This window comes from Gossypium hirsutum, chromosome D03 (assembly GCF_007990345.1).
Source record: "Gossypium hirsutum isolate 1008001.06 chromosome D03, Gossypium_hirsutum_v2.1, whole genome shotgun sequence".
Lineage (NCBI taxonomy): Eukaryota > Viridiplantae > Streptophyta > Magnoliopsida > Malvales > Malvaceae > Gossypium > Gossypium hirsutum.
The window spans coordinates 50,835,379-50,856,435 of record NC_053439.1 but is presented as its reverse complement, the minus strand read 5'-3'; the positions used below and the strand labels follow the sequence as shown (position 1 = coordinate 50,856,435).

The 21,057-nt window shown below is 35.7% G+C and overlaps 1 protein-coding gene and 1 pseudogene across 2 annotated transcripts; one reads left to right on the top strand and one right to left on the bottom strand.

The window, feature by feature from the left end:
• The first annotated feature begins 6,269 nt into the window (after nt 1-6,269).
• LOC107927133 (probable inactive receptor kinase At5g58300) lies at nt 6,270-10,872 on the top strand. Of its 2 annotated transcripts, none has more exons than XM_016858138.2 (4): nt 6,270-6,880; nt 7,002-7,091; nt 8,463-9,821; nt 9,959-10,872. In XM_016858138.2, exons 3-4 carry the CDS (start codon nt 8,483-8,485, stop codon nt 10,585-10,587), a joined length of 1,968 nt encoding a protein of 655 aa, XP_016713627.1. In that variant the 5' UTR covers nt 6,270-6,880; nt 7,002-7,091; nt 8,463-8,482; the 3' UTR covers nt 10,588-10,872. The 2 variants fall into 2 exon arrangements, with proteins under 2 accessions (XP_016713627.1, XP_016713626.1); XM_016858137.2 differs by having other exon boundaries at nt 6,274-6,880; nt 6,995-7,091.
• A 2,791-nt stretch (nt 10,873-13,663) lies between these two features.
• LOC107927082 (methylesterase 17-like) lies at nt 13,664-20,338 on the bottom strand (annotated as a pseudogene).
• Nucleotides 20,339-21,057: the final 719 nt, after the last annotated feature.

The following is a 21,057-nucleotide window of genomic DNA, read 5'->3' as shown; positions in this document are numbered from 1 at the left end:
GTAGAATTTTTGGCTGTAGACAAGCCACCCAAATACGATACCCTTTCTGGATGGCCACTGATGAAATGGCCAAGCTCACTTTGGCAACTTTCTGTATAGGCAAAGCTCCCTACCTCGATGGGAATAGGCTATATGCAATCCAAATGTGAGAAAATGTCACATCATTTCTCTTTAATAAACCCAACAAAGTCAGAATTCTAGAGCATTAAAGTCTTGCAATGAAAGTAACAGGGAACGAAAGGCCAAGTAAACCTCATTAACAAGAGCATGATAAAATCTAGAAAGCCTAAACGTCGGAAAGGAAATAAATCAGTTTAAATTTTAGCTTGTAGAACAAATAGAGGATTTACAGTTATATCAAGGCAACGTAGAAAGGGTAATGCAAACACCTTTCGCTTTGGCTAGACAGGAGAAATACGGTGATGAGTTTGCTCATGGAGAATCTAAATACTTTTACCTGATGAGCTACTGATATGTTGGGCATTGAACCTACGTTATTGTACATTCTCTCAACGTTAAAGCGATTACTAAGACCATCAAGCAAATATAAAATAAAAAAGAGAAGATTCGCACCCAAGTAGTAAGAGAAGAAGAAAAAAATTTATTGGATGCACATTTCATCAGAAAGGTTGCATATCTTGACTCGCTTTCTAATGTTGTGATGGTAATAGAAAGTGGTGTTTGTGCATCGATTTCATGAACTTTCCTACCCTACTAGAAGTTGAAAAAATTATCAGTTGGAGTTGGAATAGTACCGTTAAAGGAAAACGCGTCTTACAAGGTGTGTTTTCACTAATGTGACAGTGAAAATGTGCCATGTAGGATGCGTTTTTATTTTCTCTCCTAAAAACGTGTCCTATGTGGTGTGTTTTCACTAATGTGGCTATTTTTATCTATTGTTATTTAATTTTAGTTATTTACTTTATACTTATATTTAATCCCCCTTCTTTATTTTCATAGGTTCACGTAAATTCTTGGTCGTATGCAATAATACAATTGACCATTTTAGTCACTGAGAGATTAACCCTACTCACTATACTACAAATTTAATTTAATTTCAGTTTAGGCGTAGGAATTTATTTTTGGTGCATTCGGCACCTATAAAATTTTGATATCATTGTCGAGGACTAGCACTATTTAATTTTATTTCTTTTTCTTTATGACCAGGTTAAATTCGAAAGACCCACCCGTGTTTGACCCGAAGATCCAAAAAACCATTCACATTAGACAAATATAGGTGATTAAATGAGGTGAACGACCATAGTAGCCAGACTCCCTAGATTCTGAAGAAGACAACGAGATTCAAGAGGAAAACACATTGACAACAGAAAACGACAAGGAATTATTGTTTGAGACAAGAAGTGTGGATAAAAACCAAGCTATTAGATAATTTGCTAAGCCACCGGATGAACAACAGCCGTTATGCACCTACCCGACTGTAAAGGCACCATTCAAGTTGAAATTAGGCCTTATGCATTTATTACCTACCTTCCATGACTTATAGAATGAGAATCCGCACAAACATCTCAAGATATTCCATATGATTTGCTTGAGCATGAAACCATAAGGAGTTATTGAGGACGAAATAGAACTCAATGCTTTTTTTTTCTTTAGTCAATTTAGATAGAGAATGACTATTTTATTTACCCCCTAAATTGGTTAATACTTAGGTTGAAATGTCTCACTTATTTCTTGATCGGTCGTTTCTGACATTTGGAGCAACTGGGTTAAGATGAGAGATTTGTGGAATATGACGAAAGGACTCGAAATCACTATATAAATATTGGGAGTGCTTCAAAAATATGTGCACAAGTTGCCTACAACATGGCATAACTGAACGATCCCTTTTGCAATACTTCTACAAAAGATTACTTCTATTGGAGAGGAAAATTATTAATGTCACAAATGGAGGAACGTTAGTCAACATGACTACCCAAGCTTTAAGAAATTTAATCTGCACCATGGCGGCCAACTCCCAACAATTTAGAACTAATGTGGAACCCATGAAAAGGGATAACGAGACAAGTACTCATTCCTTGAAAGACAAGATCGATAAACTCTTTAGTATTGTTCAAATTTTGGTTGTAGGCAAGATACCCCTTACTCTAGTTTGTAGCACCTGTGTGGTCCTAGATCATACGACTGACGCATGTCCTATCCTACATGAATACTTCACAGTACAAGTGGGTGTTGTAGTAAACTTTCCAGGACCACCATAGAAGCGATATAACCGTTACTCTAACACATACAATGCTGGATGAAGAGACCCCTTAACTTTAGCTACGGAGCGAAGCCCTCATACAATCAACCGTACCACCCTAAGTCTTTTCCTCATCGATATTCTCAAACCTCAGGTATGTCTCTAGAGAACATTGTGAATTCTCTTACTACTAGTTCCCTCAAGTTTCAACAGGCTACAGAAGTGGTTCAACAAGACACGAAAGGTGAAATTCTAAAATCTAGAAAGCCAAGTAAGCAAACTTACCATTTTGATCAACAGAATGCAGTCTCAAGGAAAATTTCATCTTAAATAGAACCAAACTTGAGGTAAAATGCAAGTGCAATGATTTTAAGTGGAACGATCATAGAACCCTTTCCTAACATGAATATAAGACACGATTCCAGTCAAGAAAAATGAAATAATGTGCCAAAAACCAAAAAAATTTTGAATTATCATAGCCTGTTGCAATACTACCTCCCTTCTTAAGAAGATTGATGAAAAAAAAGAAAGAGGAGGAGAAAGAAATTCTTGAAACATTTCACAAAGTTGAGGTGAATATACCCTTATTAGATGATATTAAGCAAGTGTCACACTACGCAAAATTCCTCAAGGAGTTATGCACTAGCAAGAGGAAGTTACTTGATAATGAAAGGGTAAATGTGAGTGACAACGCTTTTGTAGTTCTCTAAAAGAAAATTCCACCAAAATACAAAAGACCAATGTATGTTTGTGATTCCATGTAAAATAGGTAATGTAGGCATAAAGAAAGCTATGTGTGATATAGGCACTTCTATTAATATTATGGCAATATCTATTTATAATTCACTTAATGCAAGTCCTTTGAAAGAAACATGCGTCATGATTCAAATGGCGGATAGGTCGATAGTTTATACAAAATGAGTCTTAAAAGATGTTTAAGTTAAAGTTAATGAATTGATCTTTCTTGCAAACTTTTATATCATAGACATGGAGGAGGATAACTTGACTGGCTTTTTCGATCTCTTACTCAAGTGACCGTTTCTTAATATTACTCGTTAAAAAATCAATGTACGAAGTGGCATGCTCACCATGTAGTTTGATAGTGATATTTGGTGTGTCATTGAGAGAAACAAATATATCTTATCCCTAAACAATAAAAAAAATAGTAACAGGGGGAGTAAGGTCAAATCCTCAATGACTGAATCGCCACCGCTTCTTCTTTCTCAAAATCCCGAACATAGTTGTGCCCAAGAAAAATAGCTGACCTAGAAAAAATAAAATAAAACAGAATTAAAAATATAATTGAGTTGAAATTAAATAAATTGAAATCGTAATTGTGATAAGAAGCAGAATTGAGAAAAACAGGGTTTTCCAATTGAGGGATTCCAGCCTCCGATTATCTCGATCCTCTTTTGGTTCAATCATAGGCTTTTATGTGATTCTTCTCATGACCGAATAAGCCAATTATAGTGGAAGAGGACGCCTACGACTACCAGCTCCATTTAGGTTATAGCCTTACTATCTAGAGTAACCTGACTCTAGCCAACCGTCACTTTTGTGGAACCGTCTTACACTAGATCATAATTTCTCAATGGCAAAACGCCATTTTGTCTCTTGGGCTTGACAACCTCTAATGTAGTAAGTTAGCGAACCGACTATGCAACCTTCCCAAAATATACAAAGCGATTGTCTTTGCATAATATGAAAAGATTATTTTTTTTGAAGGACATGGATGGAAACGTCAATCCCGTAATGTAGAGAAATGATAAATACTCGTTGAAAAGGGCTAAGTACGGGTTTTAAGTCTCATGAACTCTTTTGGAGGAGTCTTAATAACCTTTGGCTATATGAGTTTAGTTACTTATGCTTTTTGGGAAAAAAACACAAGTTTTAATGAAATTGGAATTTTATTGAAAAGGAAACAAAAAGGCTAGGAGCTTTAGAGGGAATGAGTTTTTTACAGAAATGATGAGTGAATATCCATGTCACTCCATCCCCTACTTATAGCACATGAAAGAACCTAGTTTATTCTTATTTAAACTCTAGATGATAATGTTTAAGAGATATATTTGAAATTAAATCTAAACAATATAATAATCCTAACAAATAATCCTAAAAATAAAATTCAAATTTAAACAAAGTCCTATGTTCATAAATTTATTCTTTGAAATTTTGCCACAAGTCTTCTACAGTTAGTATTTTTGGCACCATTTCTTCCCAATTTCGCATGCTGACCCGTTTTGTCTTTAAATTCATGTTTTTCCCCTAAATTTTCTTTTACCTTCAATTTAGTCCCTATAAGATAAAAAAACCATAAACAACCCAAATTAGTAGGATAATACTCAAAATATATATAATTAACACATAAAAGTATGCCATTTTAGAGTATTATCAATATTGTTAAATTAAATGTTTATGAGGTTATGTGTCATCCTCGTGAAGTGTTGAATGTCTTTAGTGCCAATGTTATTGATCCTTTAGCTTAAGAAATTAGTGATTTACATGACACTAATGAGTTAAAATGGTATTCTGCAGGAGTATCGATAGAGCAGTTATAGACCGACTTGAGGAGCTTTTGACAATTGAGGAACCATTTGGAAAAGTTGTCTGTAAGATAGAGGCACTGAAGCCTCTCCCAAACAAAGGTAAAAATCTTGAGTTGTCACTTACGCAAACTAAACTTTTAAAATAAGAAAATTTTAAAATTTTTCTTCAAAGTACTAAAAGCTACAAAATATAGTACTTCCCTCGTTAAAATCACTGTTATGCCTTTTCAGACACACCAATAACACTATGATATGATTTCACCAGAAAAGACACCTCAACAAGAAGCATTATCTCGGGAAATGTCATTTTATAGTCCATCCCTCTATTGGGGTACAATTGTTATACATAATCATTTCGTTTGGTGTACCTCGCCAAGTCAACTACTTTGACTAAGGAGGGGCTCACCCATGTAAAGACTTCTACATGCTTACCACATGAACCAGTGTTAGATCACAGGAAGATCTACTTGGAGACTCCTTTTATCACATCCATCCTCACTTGTAGTAAAGTCCCTATAACTCTTCTACCAATTCTTCATGGTGTGGTTGAGCCACATCCCAATAGAGCTCTCCGTTACATTATTACCAACCTTGTACAATAGGACATCCATCTAAAAGGGCCCTTACTAAGCTTTTCTTATGTATAAACTCCTTCAATTACTAAAAAGTATAATATAGTTTTTGGCTCACGAACTTGACAATTAGGTTTATTTTGATCCTTGAACTTAAAAAAAATAAAAGTTTGATGATGTGACTTGTTGAGATTGTGCAACACATCACTTGAAAAAAACTATATAAATTTTTATAAATCTCAGAGTGTCGCATTCAATGTTTTAATAATTGAATCAATGGTTGGACATGTCATACCACCAATTCTCGATTCAGCCAGTTCAATCATTAGACCAACAATAATAATTATATAAATAATTAAAAATTCATTAAAATCTAAAAAAAGTTAAAAATTAAAAATATTTATCGGTTCAATTTGTTTATTTGTTGATTCTTTTGTCTCAATTATTGATTTTTACCAATTTCAAGTAGTTTCCGAGTCAATGGGTCCAATCCGTTTATTCAGATTGCTATATCAATCAATTTTGGGTCCATCCAATCCGATCGTATTCTAATAACACTGGTCACATCATCAAATCTTGACAGAATTCAAATTTAGGAACTAAAATAGATCTAATTACAAAATTTAAAATTAGTTTTGAATCTAGTTGTCACGTTTAAAAACAATATATATTAACCCTTACTAAAATAACTCTAAGCTATTACTCCATTCTGCCAAAATCTCACAACTCTCCAAGTACTCTTAAACAGCTACTAGTGTCTCTTGATACACCTTGTGCATCGCTCAAATCTCTAACACCTCATCTTTTATCAGCACCAATTTAATTTCATACGCAATTTGACATGGAAACTTCTCCAAAAGTTGAAAGTAGTTAAATTCAGTAATTAGAATTAAGTGAAAATGTGAAATTGAGAAAACAATACTAAAGGAGGCTTAAGTGAATTATTATTTATGGTCAAAGTGTGGGTTGGAAAGAGTGAGTGGTTGTGGGAGGAGTGATAGTGTGTTAGAGCTGTAATAGTTGAGCAAAACAAGGAGTGGATTATTTAGGAAGACGCTTAATTCTGTTTTGCATTCCTATGACAAATCAAGCAAAGTCATCCGTCCCTCACCTGCTGCTTCTATCTCTCTTGCAGACCAAACAAAAATAATTAAAATTAAGGAATAGGGTTGGTTTAGTTTGGTGTGGTTTGGTTCGGTTTGGTTGTTTTCACTTTTTTCATTTTTCCTCCCCATCCCATCCCATCCCAAACAAAACCACTTCTAATTTTTTCAGCTCTTAAATGCAGTCTCCTGTTTCAATGAGCTCCGACATTTTTATTTTTTTGTAACGGATGCAGCTGCTTGAGTTTCAGTCAATTTCACTTTTGAGCTGGAGTTTGCGGTTTGTTGCTCATTTCAGTTTCACCAAATTCCGGATCTGAATTGAAATCCCATTTTGTTCCTTTGTAAATGCAAATGTGGCTGAATTCTGGGGCTATCTCCTTTCAACCCTGACTGACTTTCACTTCCACCCAACTCCTGCCTCTCCCCTCATTTGGATTTTTGGAGGCTGTTTCCCAGGTTTCATTCTTCTCTTTTTCTTCTTAAATTCACTTGCACTTTCTTTTAATTTTTGAATTAAGTAAAATAAAGAAGTTTAGTCATTCAGTATTCATTTTACCTCTCATAATCAAGCTTGTAGATCTGTGCCATCCGAGGAATGTTCTAGTTTCTTACATCAGCTCAAAGTATGGCCATCATGGTTCTTTAGTGAATGGTGATTCAACAATTTGTGAGTTTCTTCTATGCTCTCTAAGTTTTTGTTTTTCGTTAAAGAACACCCCTTTTTTTCCCTGGTTGTTTCTGCGCTAATGTGGCTTTCATTTTCATGTTTTCCACCTCTTTTCTTGCACAATGCAGCTTAGGTGGTTTAACTTCTCTATCTATCTTCCTCAACCAGTCTAAAATTTTGAATATTCCCTTTTCTTAAAAGAAAAAAAACCCTCTTATGAAATTGCTGTCTTAGTTGTCACTATATATATGTATCTGTGAAAATTCTCCTATATTTCTAGTGCTGAAAAGGTCTAGCTTTTCTTTTTCCCAAGTATATTCTTCTCTTGCTGCTGTTTGATGGAAAAGAGCTTATGTTGCCCTCTTGTTGTTTATAGAATCCCTTTTCACTTTAACTTTGGATTATATTTAAAAAAAAATTTACTTCCCTTTCAGGCCCTTTGGTAAGCTTAAGCTGGTAGGATAACAGAGATTTTTATTCCAAATATCTTCCTTTTCCTTTTAGCTGAATAGGTGAAGTCATATTTCTCAGGTTTATGCCTTCTAAGACATCCTTCTTACTTGAAAAATGAAAAAAAGAAGAAGAAAAAATCATTCACAAAAGGAAGAAAAATAAAGATCCGACTTATATTATTAGAAGACATCAAGAGAATACCTTTTTCTAATTAGTAACAACTAAAAGAGAATTTTCTTATGGAATAAGTTGGTTGTTTTTAGTTCTTTTCTTTGTTTGATAGGGAGATGTTAATAATTTGGACCCCACATTTTAAGTCACTGCTCACCATCAAGACTGGATGTCAAAACCAGTGCCTTCTTGAAGGTGCATTGTGCCGAAGAATGTCAATGTACTTTCTTCTTGTATGCGTTTTCCCTTGCTTGTCAGATATTATATTATATGTTTGCTAGTTAGATTTTAGCAACCAATGGCCCTCAAAGAGTAGAGCGTGTAAGTACATTCTCATCGGGGACTTTTCCCTACTTCCAAAATGGATATAATAGAAACCAGTTAGAGTTCCCAACTGCCTAATAGAAGAGAATGTTGGTGTACATTTTTATTGGATGTGTTTCCCCTTCCATTGAAAAGTATAAAAGCATAGCTAATTTGAAATTTAGCAACTGCTTCTGAGCATAAATTTCAATGACCTTCTGGATGTTGGTTTGTGCCACATAATTAATAGGTCATTTGATATGGTCTTGACTCTTTATTTTACTTTGCTCCAGATACCTCAGATTGTTTGTGTTTGTGTTGTGGCATCCCCTTGTGTTTTGTACTTTTCATTCTTGCCACAGCATGTTTAGTATCGCATTCTTTTCTTTGAGTTCTTCATTATACAGTGCCCTGATGTATTTGCTGGTCTTTTCTTTGGAACAGGAATTCAGTTGGGACTACAGATGTTGCATTTTCATAACCATAATCATTGTCATATTCCCCTCTGCAGACAACAACCAATGAAGTTCTGCATGAGTTCAGTGTTTTATTTCCTTGTCATCATAACTATTTTTCTTCCTCTAATAGTAGCTGATCTAAACTCTGATAAGCAAGCCCTTCTTGAGTTTCATGCTGCTGTCCCCCATCGTCGAAATCTGAACTGGAACTCAACCAACCCAATATGCACAACCTGGGTTGGCATCACTTGCGCACAAGATAATTCTAGTGTGCTTGCCCTCAGGCTCCCTGGGGTTGGATTTATTGGCCGAATCCCATCCAACACTCTTGGTAAATTAGGTGCCCTCAAGATTCTCAGCCTTAGATCCAATCGCTTCATTGGTGATCTTCCTTCAGATATCACCGGTCTTCCATCACTCCAATACCTCTACCTTCAACATAACAACTTCACTGGTGATCTTCCTGCTTCATTTTCCCTCCAGCTCAATGTATTGGATCTTTCATTCAATTCGTTTACAGGCAACATTTCAGAAACAATACAAAACCTAACATCTCTCACTCGATTGAACCTTCAGAACAACAATCTCTCTGGAGCAATACCTAATCTTAACCTCACTAGGCTCAAGCAGTTGAATTTAAGCTATAACCAGCTTAGTGGTCGGATCCCATCATCCCTTCAAAGATTTCCCAGTTCATCCTTTATAGGGAACTCACTCTTGTGTGGTCCACCTCTACAAGCCTGCTCTCTCTCTCCCTCTCCATCACCATCTCCTACATTTTCTCCTCCCCCACCAGAGTTTCCTAAAAAACAAGGATCCAAAAAGAAACTGAGTTTGGGAGTTATCATTGCCATCGCAGTTGGAGGGTCTGTAGTGCTACTTCTTTTAGCTTTAATCATCTTATGCTGCTGTCTGAAGAAAAAAGATAATGGTAGAAGTAGTGTATTAAAGGGGAAGGCTTCTGGGGGTGGCAGGAGTGAGAAACCGAAAGAGGAGTTCGGGAGTGGGGTGCAAGAACCTGAGAAAAACAAGTTAGTTTTCTTTGAAGGATGTTCTTATAATTTTGACCTTGAGGATTTATTAAGGGCTTCAGCTGAAGTTCTGGGAAAGGGTAGTTATGGCACAGCATACAAAGCTGTTCTGGAGGAATCAACAACGGTGGTAGTGAAAAGGTTGAAGGAAGTGGTTGTGGGGAAGAAGGATTTTGAGCAGCAGATGGAGATTATAGGAAGGGTCGGGCAGCACCCAAATGTTGTCCCACTCCGTGCTTATTATTACTCCAAGGATGAGAAGCTCTTAGTTTATGACTATATACCAGGCGGCAGCTTATCTACACTTTTGCATGGTACATATTTTATTTTCCTTTTCTTTCTTTCCTTGTGACTCCATCTCCCGTCTCCCTAATTCCAATTTCAAACAAATTCTAAAATAATTAAGTTTGTGGAAAAGAAGCATGTAAGAATTCAAGCATTTTGACTACAGGAGACAGAGGAGGTGGAAGAAGCCCATTAGACTGGGAATCCAGAGTAAAAATCTCCCTCGGAATTGCCAGAGGAATTTCCCACGTCCATTCTATGGGCGGTCCAAAGTTCACTCATGGAAACATCAAGTCCTCAAATGTTCTCATCAATCAAGAACATGATGGGTGTATCTCTGATTTGGGTTTGACCCCTCTTATGAATGTCCCTGCAACTCCATCCCGGTCAGTGGGGTATCGTGCTCCCGAGGTGATTGAAACCCGTAAGCATACGCATAAATCAGATGTATACAGCTTTGGTGTTTTGCTCCTAGAGATGCTGACTGGGAAAGCACCACTACAATCACCTAGAAGGGATGACATGGTTGATCTTCCCAGGTGGGTACAATCTGTGGTGAGGGAGGAATGGACAGCTGAGGTGTTTGATGTTGAGTTGATGAGGTTCCAAAACATTGAAGAGGAGATGGTCCAGATGTTACAAATAGCGATGGCATGTGTAGCAAAGGTAGCAGACATGCGACCAAACATGGATGAAGTTGTAAGAATGATTGAAGAAGTCCGGCAATCCGACTCAGAGAACCGGCCATCCTCTGAAGAGAACAAGTCAAAAGATTCAAATGTGCAGACCCCTTGAGCATCAAACGCTGCTGCATTGCAGTTTTAAGAATGGGCAAAGCAAGGTTTTCCCATCCATGCATGCATACCTTCTCGACATTATCAGTGGTGTTGGTGTTGTGTAATATTTCAGAGAGATGAATGTAGTTTTGTGATTTTTTTTTCTCGTTCATTTAACTAGGGGTGGTTTTCCTTTTGTTTTTACATTTATCTGTATTTAGATCTTCCTGATTTGTTGTAATGTTAAATTTGGGCAATTGATTTGGATTTTAATGAAATGGAATTAAGAACTGTGTTGTGCGCATCCTTTCTCTTCTTCCTTGCTTGCTTTTTGTACATGGCGGGAGTGGGCGGGTAGACGAAGAGCCCGAGAATGGAATAGAACAAAAAATGAAAATTGCTATACATACAGAACTAGAGTAGCTTTCATATATATATTTAATAAATTTATTATTAAATAGAAAAATAATATACTTCATCGCACTTAAACTTATGTGTTATTGTATTAATAATAATATTTATATTAATCAAGCTAATACCTAATCAACAATTAAATTTGAATATTAAAAATAATATAAATTAAGTAATTCATAATTACTTACTAAATCTATGAATTTACTTAAATATATATATATTTATTCTTCACAAATACAATAAGAAATAAAACTCTAGATTTTAACTCCATGGTCGATGATCAACACGCATCCAATAATGGAGGAGGTGGCAGCGCGACGACGAAGGTATAGATAATGGAAGGCAACCTGCTTGATGTGGGTAGGATTCAGCAAGAAAAATAAAAAACCAGAAAATCGATTCCACTCGAAGCGTTTAGATAATTTATGAAATGTATATTTAAAAATCGAAATTGAATTGAGATTATTTATTTTAATTTTTTATGATATAATATAAATATTTTATGTTTAAAATAGTGAAAATAATTTTAAAGTTCTTGAAAATTTATTTTTTTAAAAATATTTATGAAATTTTTTTTAAATTTTTGTCAAATTATTTATAAAAACTTATCTTGTCAAAATAATTCTAAAAATTCAAAATAAAAAATTAATATAAAAAAATTAAAAATCGCACTGAATCAAATTGAATCGTGATGAATGATTCAAAAATTTTAAAAACTCAATTAAACCGAACCGATATCACTATGTAAATATGGGGATGTGGCGATGAAGGTACTAATAGGTGTTGGAATTTCTTTTAAAAGACCAACTTTTAATTTTTTTTAATTCTTTTGGGAATACTAGGGATTCTGATGAATCTATAGATGATGGTGATGATTTTGAACTACTAGACGACAATGTTATCACTGGATTAGTGGGTGGAATAAAGTATGTTGAAATGTTATGGGTTAGAACTTTAGTTTCATAAAATTTATAATTTTTGGCGATTTCTTGAGTTTAAATTTACTTAAGTTAACTTAATTCTCTAAAAATAAGAATTCTCGTAAAAATTTTTAAGGCACAGAAATAAACTCGAAACGAAAGAAGCTACGAACTAACAAAAAGTCACAGAAAAATAGTGCACGCCAAGTGTTCACAAAAGTAGATGAGTTTCTTCATATATTCTACGAGTCGGGCCAGTTCAAGTGGGTTCAATGAGTCTAATTTAATTGGTTGACCTCCATGGGACATTCTGTACGGAATGGTCACAGGTTTTGATCCACGGCCCGTGACATTCTCTCTCACCCATTTTCTTTGTTGGTTAGTTCCGCTCCGCAAAACATTTGTGTTGGTTTATGTCTTCGTCATCGCCTGACTCGAACTGTTTTTCTCTTTTCTACATATCGATTATAAAAGGTCATTGCTTTTACTTGCTCTCGTTGTGATTTGCCTCGATCAGGATCACCTTGATCTGCACAAACAAATTTCAACACACCTACATTGAACATTGAATTAATCTTGAGTCTTGCCGTTAACTCTGATTTAATCTTATTTCTTTTCATTTTAGAGTTTTATTAATTTAGGTTATAATTATTGTTATTATAATATATAATTACGAGGAATAGTAGAGGCCACACTTACAACCACTCTTTTTTTAGTTTTAGGGTTAATACATTTATTATTATTATTATAATAGACAATTGAGAATAATAGAAGGGGGCCGGAATAGCGCACACAACCACTTTGTTTTCTTTTCTTTATTTTAATAAAATTCCCTTAATATTTTCTTCTTTTATTATTCTTTGTTTTATGAATTAGTTTGAATTTAGTTTTAGTTCGATTTTTTATCCGATTTTCAAAACTCTGAAATTTGAAACCATACGTAAAATCTTTCTATATTGGTATTTATTTTTTTTCGTTTAGGAGATAAGTTCAGTCGTCTCATAAAGTCGTAATAGCATTAAGTCAAAAAAGATTCATTGATTCGGTGTTGTGCGGCGTACAGTTGGAAGAACCGATACGATTGGTAATTGTCATAATTGGTCTATTGAAGAGCAAATTGACGTGACTAATTGAGTGGTTAGATTTGTCAAGGGAAGTAACAATTCGGATTTAAACAACCCACGCTGTTGAGACCATTGATTCAAGTTAGGACCTTCTAGTTCTCTAGGCTACCGAGGAGCTAAATCGTGGATGCATGCTTCAAAGTTTTTCATTCTGTAAGGATTAGTTGTCGAGCGTTCCCTTAGTTAATTTACATAATGAAAGGTTGGTGGCTTGAGGCATCCTTGATTACTATAACCAACTTATCAATTGGAGAATAAAATTCATTGTTCGGGATCAATTTAAAGTAGGAGCTTAAATCATGTATAAGACTAGAGCGTCCATTCATTTTATTTAATCTTATTTCGTTCTATTTATTTTATTGTAATTTCGATTTTCATTTATTTTTTTTATTTTTATTCTTCATTAGATTAAACCCTCCCTTTTATTTTTTCGTACAAATCGACACACGTCGTGAACGCGACAACTACCTACCACGTTTTATAATAATTTATTTTTGGTGAATTTTACACCAATAAATTTAATTGGATGATTCAGCCCCATATTTAAATTATGCATAATTTAATGGTGGTCATATTATTTATGATGTAAATTAAGCAAAACGATGAAGCAATTCTGTTCCATTATAAATTATTTTCTCTCCTAGTGATGGGAAGCCTATGTATGCTGATGAAGTGAATTCTCCTGCATCATGAGCTACTGCTACATATATAATAATAAAGACCTTCATCATCTGAGACTTATTTGAAAAGAAAAGTGATTTTAAAATAAGGGATGGGATGATGAGTATAGATTAAGTTGCAGCTTTGATGGAAGCCACCGCTTTGAGTAGAAAGGCAAAGAGAAGAGTAGGCATGGAGAAAAATGGGCTGTGATCACTTTCCAAAGCAAACACTAGAGCAGGGGGCCACCTTTTCAGCATCGCTTCCTGTTGCTCTTGCTTTAACACTCGGTCCTGCAATGTCTTTATAAACACTCGCGGCACGCTGTCTGCGTCACCTCCCTCTCTAAACTGAACACCTACTAATGCTCTCAATGGTCCTGCTCGCACCAGCATCGCCGCCAATATGGAGTCCTGATCATCGTCATCATCATGTCCAAAGTCTCACTCTATTATTATACAGCAGCTACTTGCGAGCTTGGCATTAAATCTTAATTTGTGCTCACCTATATGGGGTTTAAATGATATAGAATTTTGCGTTGAAACTACTCCTTGATTATCATGCTGGTTGGGGGCTGGTCAGCTCCTAAACCGTATGTCATCTTACATACATCACCATAGATGGATAAATCTGGATCTCCCTGCATGCTCCAATTTGCTCAACATACCTTACATTTCCTCATTAACTTTTCACTATTTGTTGGGGTTTTGGCAGCAAAAACAAAAAGAAAAGAAGCTAGAATCGAATTCAAAGAGAATTGAGCAAAGATTGAAATCTGAAAACTGATTTTCATGTATGTTTTCATTAAGAATAAAAGGAATTCTAATACATAACTTCTCCCACTAATGTATTGCCTAAAAACAAAGCTTGAATTACACACAAAATGTAGCTGACATATCAAGTATTACATCAACCCAAATCAGCAACTAATCCCACTAACTTTAAATACAAATTACAAAAGGACTAAATCAAGTTGCATATGAACAAAATGTTGCTGCTGCACTGGTTCAGCCAATGCTGGTCTATTGTTGCATTGCAGGCCAAAGTTCATCACTCCTCCTTGGATGTATGCAACGAACACCAATACTTCTTCTTAAATTCTCAAATCTTGTGGCACCAAGAGACTTAGTGAGAATATCAGCAAACTCATTTTTTGAGCTGCAATGAATCAGATTAACCTCCTTTGATTGCTCAGCCTCTCTAAAAAAATGAAATTTAATCTTAAAATGCTTGGTCTTGCCATGAAATACTAGATTTTTTGCTATGGCAACATCTGACCGATTGTCAACTCTAATCTCAGTAGCTTCAACTTGATCTTCATTCAAATCACATAAGAGCTTTCTAAGCCAAATGGCTTGATTAACAGCTGCAGCAACTGCAATGTACTCTGCTTTTGCTGTTGATTGAGCAACAGTTTGTTGCTTCTTTGAACTCCAACAAATGGCCCTTGACCCAAGAGTGAAGAAATAGTCAGAAGTGCTCTTCATATCATCAATGGAACTTGCCCAATCACTATCTCAATACCCTATCAGCTTGAGCTCTTTTGCCTTTTCAAACTTCACTCCATAATCCAAAGTCCCTTTCACATATCTAAGAACTATTTTGGTTGCTTTAAAATGAACAACATCGCAGTAATGCATGAATCTGGACAGAAGGCTAACATAAAATATGATATCAAGTCTTGTAGTTGTCAAGTAGAGCAGACAACCTACAAGGCTTCTATACTCCCTTTCATAAAATCTTTCATGGTTGCCATTGCTAGTTAATTTTTCACCTTGAGCAACTGATGTGCTAACAATTTTGCAGTTTGGCATGCAAAATTTGTTTAGGATCTTCAAAGCAAAGGAATACTGACTTATCAAGATAGCTTGACCAGTCTGAATTACTTCCATGCCAATAAAATATGTCATTTCCCCCAAGTTAGTCATTTCAAAAACATCATGTATCTGTATTTTGAACTCATCAATCAACTCTATCTTGCTTCTAGTTACTAACAAGTCATCCACATAAAGTGACACAATCAGTAGAGTTTCACTCTCTGATTTCTTCACATAAAGAGTAGGCTCACTGACACTTTTCTCGAACCCGAGCCTAGACATGTATGTATCAACCCTGTCATAGTTGTCCCTTGGTGCCTGCTTCAGACCATACTGGGCCTTTTTTCAGCTTGTAAACTTTGTCCTCTTCATTAGGAACCTTGAACCCATCTGGTTGTTCAATGAAGATTTCTTCCTTGAGGAGGCCATTCAGGAAGGCTAACTTAACATCCAATTAGTGCACTCTCCATTTCTTTTGAACAGCCAAGGCAAACAGAAGCCTTATAGTATCTAACCTTGCAACAGGTGCAAAGGTTTCAATGAAATCGATCCCATACTGCTGGCTGTATCCCTTCATCACAAGCATTGCCTTATGTTTATTCAGAGATCCATCAGCATTGTACTTGACCCTAAACACCCATTTCACACCAATAACCCTCTTCTGGTCTGGTCTGTCAACTAATTCTCAAGTGTCATTATTGTGTATCATCTCCATTTCAGCTTGCATGACCCTTTTTCAACACTCTTCTTTTGCAGCTTCATCAAAATTAGTAGGCTCTAGTATTGCAACATCACATCTTTGATAAATGTCAATGATGGTTCTTGTGCCTCTCACAAGTAAATCATCAAAATCATCACTATTTTGCTCTTCTTCTTCAGTTGGTTACTGATTGTTGTCTTGCTGATCTTCCTCACTCAAGCTTGCATCTGTACCATTCCAGTTCCATACCTTTTCCTCATCAAATTTCACATCCCTACTCACTATGATCCTTTTTGTGGAAGGATCAAAGACTCTATAGCCTTTCTTTAAGCTGCTATAACCAGCAAAGATCCCCGGCACAGATCTTTTCTCCAATTTGGTTCTCTTCTCAGCTGAAATGAAAGTGTAACAGACACAACCAAACACCTTTAGGTGTGAAACTGTTGGCTTAAGTCCAAACCAAGCTTCAAAATGTGTTTTTTTCTTTAACAGCATTGGTTGGCAATCTGTTAAGTAGGTACACTAAGGTGTTCACAGCCTCTGTCCAAAATTTGCTTGGTAGTTTGCTTTCAAATAGTAGGCATCTAGCCAAGTCAAGCATTGTTCTATTCTTTCTTTCACAAACTCCATTCTGCTGAGGAGTATAAATGGTTGTCAACTAATGATGAATTCCAGCCTGCTCACACAGCTTTTGAAACCTTTCTGACAAATACTCAGCGCCATTGTCTGGTCTCAAGGCCTTTAGCTTGCACCCTGATTGATTCTAAGCTAAGGCTTTGAATTTGCTAAATGCTTCAAACACTTCAGAATTTTGTTTCAAAAAATAGATCCAACAGAATCTAGTAAAATCATCTATGAAAAACACAAAGTATATGCTGTCATTCAAAGAAGAGGTCTTCATTGGTCCACAAATGTCAGTATGGACCAATTGAAGCTTATCTATAGCTCTCTATGCCTTGTTAACTGGAAAAGGCAGTCTCACTTGTTTTCCAAGCTGACAAATCTCACAAAATTTGTCTTTAACTTTAACCTTGGACATGTTTTCAACCAAATTCAATTTGTGCAGCAAACCAAGTGATCTATAATTGACATAGCATAGCCTCTTGTGCCATAAACTAGCTTTATCAGCAAGACTAGTATATGCCTTCATTTCCAACTGATTCACATCCAACACAAAGCATCTCTTAGTCATGGCTACTGTGATTAATTCTTGACCAAGTGGATCCTCAATAACACAAGAGTTGTTCTTGAAAGTAAGTAAATAGCCCTTTTTTATCAACTGACCAACACTAAGTAGATTTTGGTCAATATCAGGTACAAAAAGAACATTTGAAATTACTTTGTTACCTGAGTGTGTGCTGATTACAACATTGCCCCTGCCTCTGGCTTCAATGAGGTCTCTATTTCCAATCCTGACTTTGGAAGGAAAGCTTTTATCGAGATCCTTAAACATCTCTTCATCAGATGCCATATGGTAAGTGCAGCCACTTTCTACTAACCAATCCGTTCTAACTTTGCTTGAGGTTGCAAAGTAGGATGCAGTGAAGACATTCTCTTCCTTAGCTTGAATATCCTCAGCAACTTGAGCTTGATTTTGCTGCTATGTTTGTGCTCTTCCTTTGTTTTTGCAAACCTTCTCAATGTGACCAAACTACTTGCAGCTCCTACACTGAATATCAAGCCTGTAACAGTAGTACCTCTCCAAATGTGTGGACTTTTTGCAGTGAATGCATGGTGGAAATTTCTTCTTTCCTACATCCCTCTTTGGTTTCTCCCTTTTGTCAAACCATGGTTTCTTCCTTTTGTAGCTTGAACTTAAGCTTTCTTTGGCTTTTGCTTGGAAAGCACCTTCAAAATGCTCCTCCAGCCTATTGGTCCTTCTTTGCTCGAGTGCATATAAAGAATTTATCAACTCAGTTAGTGAGATGGTTGACAAATCTCTTGAGTCCTCCAATGAGGAGATTTTTTACTCAATTTTTAGGAAGAGCTATAATGACCTTCCTAACAACTCTGTTCTCACTGAAATTATCTCCAAGGAGCCTGATGTTGTTGACTATGGACATTATCCTATCAGAGTACTGCTTGATGGTCTCAGAGTCTCTCATCTTTAAGTTCTCAAAGTCCTTCCTAAGGTTGATCAGCTGTTGCTGCCTTGTCTTGTTTGACCCCAAAAAATTTTCCTTCAGCTTCTCCCAGGCTTGCTTTGGAGTGTCACAAGCCATTATTCGAGTGAAAATCACATCAGACACACCATTTTGTAAGCATGCCATTGCTTTGTGCTTCTTAGCACACTCTTCACTATTCTGTCTGATTTGTGCAATCGTGGGATTGGCTCTCAATGGGGTTGGTTCTGTGTCATTCTCAACCACATTCCACAAATCATGTGCTTGCAGGTAAGTCTTCATCTTTACTACCCAAATGTAGTAGTTCTCACCAGCAAAGACAGGTGGTGGTGTAAAGCTCATATTGCAACAACAAAAAAACGACAACTTCAGTTTCTTTTTCTTCAAGGTTTCTCACACACACACAAAAAAAAACAGCTACCAACAACAAAGGCCCTCAAAGATGACAGGCTCTGTATACCATTTGTTGGGGTTTTGGCAGCAAAAACAAAACGAAAAGAAGCTAGAATCGAATTCAAAGAGAATTGAGCAAAGATTGAAATCTGAAAACTGATTTTCATGTATGTTTTCATTAAGAATAAAAGGAACAAATAAGTTACATTGACAGATTTCTAATACATAACTGCTCCCACTAATGTATTGACTAAAACAAAGCTTGAATTACACACAAAATGTAGCTGACATATCAGCTATTACATCAAACACAAATCAACAACTAATCCTACTAACTTTAAATACAAATTACAAAAGGACTAAATCAAGTTGCATATGAATAAAATATTGCTGCTGCACTGATTCAGCTTCAATGCTGGTCTGCTGTTGCATTCCAGGCCAAAGTTCTTCACTATTTATTTTTGTAAACAAAAGAAGCATATACGTAGCTATAGTAAAAGTATGAATTAAAAGAAACTTAAATTCTACACAAACTGAACAGCACTCTAATGAAATTTATCATATTGTCCATTTATTTAATCTATGCATGCAGCTCACATTCAAAGGATAGGCACATGGTACTGCAGTTAATTTTTAATTTTGTTATTAAGTAGACAATAATATATATTAACCAGCAGGGAATCATGTGCTAGCCACTGCAACGGAGAGAAGATAGTAATAACTAATTGCACCATACTATATATAAGTAATAAATTAGAAGCCAAAAGTGAATTGAAAAACAAAAATAAAAACTCAAATGCATGCAAGTAGAACATATATTTATAGGAGTCATTAATTAGAAAAGCTAACCCTACTGCTTGCTGCAATTTCTTAGTTTCATCGGAAGACGTACAAGGTTTGACATATATTACTATTCACCTTCTAAATATTATCGTAAAAATCCAATACATAAATTACATTCACTTGAATCTATCCACACATGTTATGACTTAAGTATTGGTAATCACTTTCTCCTTGATGACCAGGATGCTCAAATTAATTAGTGAAAGAGATCAAGTGATCAAGATAAATACACATATGGATAAAAAGAAGCTGTGAATATCATGTATTTATATAAAAAAGAAAAGAAAAAAGGAATGTAATTACATGTTCATAATCTTGAGGGGTGACGAACCCATGCTTGAGCATAGTAGCGGCGACATAAATGGCCATACGAATTTTCTTAGAAAACCTGTGTATGGCATAGGTTAAGCTCATGCCTCCAGCACTGTGTCCGACCAGTATCACCTGCCATAGCCAAACTAATTAATATATATTAGCAAATCCTTTAAGAGTAGTAACGGTAAAGTTTGTAGGGTTACTACTAAACTAATTGGATGAGGATGACCTTTTCGTTGTGAGGTAAGTTGGAGAGGAGGTCAATCAGGGGTTTGTTATAGTCTTGGAAACTGAAGATGATGCTGGGATCGGAAGGATCCATACCCGAACCTTTAAGGTCAATACAGCTGACCTTGTAGTCTGTTGCTTCCAGTAGACTCCTGATTTTATACCAGCACCAGGCTCCATGACCGAACACATGCACCACAACGAAGTAAAGCTTTTCAGTTGTCTCGCTCATGTCTTGCTCTGCTCACTTTCCTATGAAGAATGTCGACTTTCTATAGCTGACGCTTAACCATCGTTCTATTTATTTTCTTTAGCGAGAGTAGTCTTTGTTTGGATTGTGTAACACCCCTATACCCGGTCCGATCGTACGGACCTGGTATAAGACTATTACATTTGGTGTCAAAATGGTTTTGGCTAGACACTAATTAATTTAAGTATTTATACATAGTATTTTAACTTATTTAACTAAAAAATTATTAAATAAACATGTGGGGTCATTATTGGATGTTAGATTATGTTTGAAAATGATTGTAACATTGTTTCTACTCAAAATAGGGGAAAAATATCAATATCAATTACAAAAACAATACCAAAATCACATTCTATTTTGAAAATTTTGTATTTCAAAGCCTAGGTATCGATACCCATACCCTAGGGTAAAATTTGTCAAAAATCAGTTTAAAAGTTCACTAAAACCCCTTGCAATATATATATATATATTCTTCTCAACACTTAAGACAAAATATATTAAAATTACGTAAAACCACTCCAAATCAATCATAATCATCATATTAGCAAACCAGATTTGCAAACGTACTTATAGTTTCAGTAATTCATTTCATATAGAATTAAAATACTTCAAGTAAAACCAAAATAGATAGAGTTTCAAGAGTTTGTATTTTAGTCCCTAACACATGGGAACACATTTGGTCTACCTATGTACATGCCATTT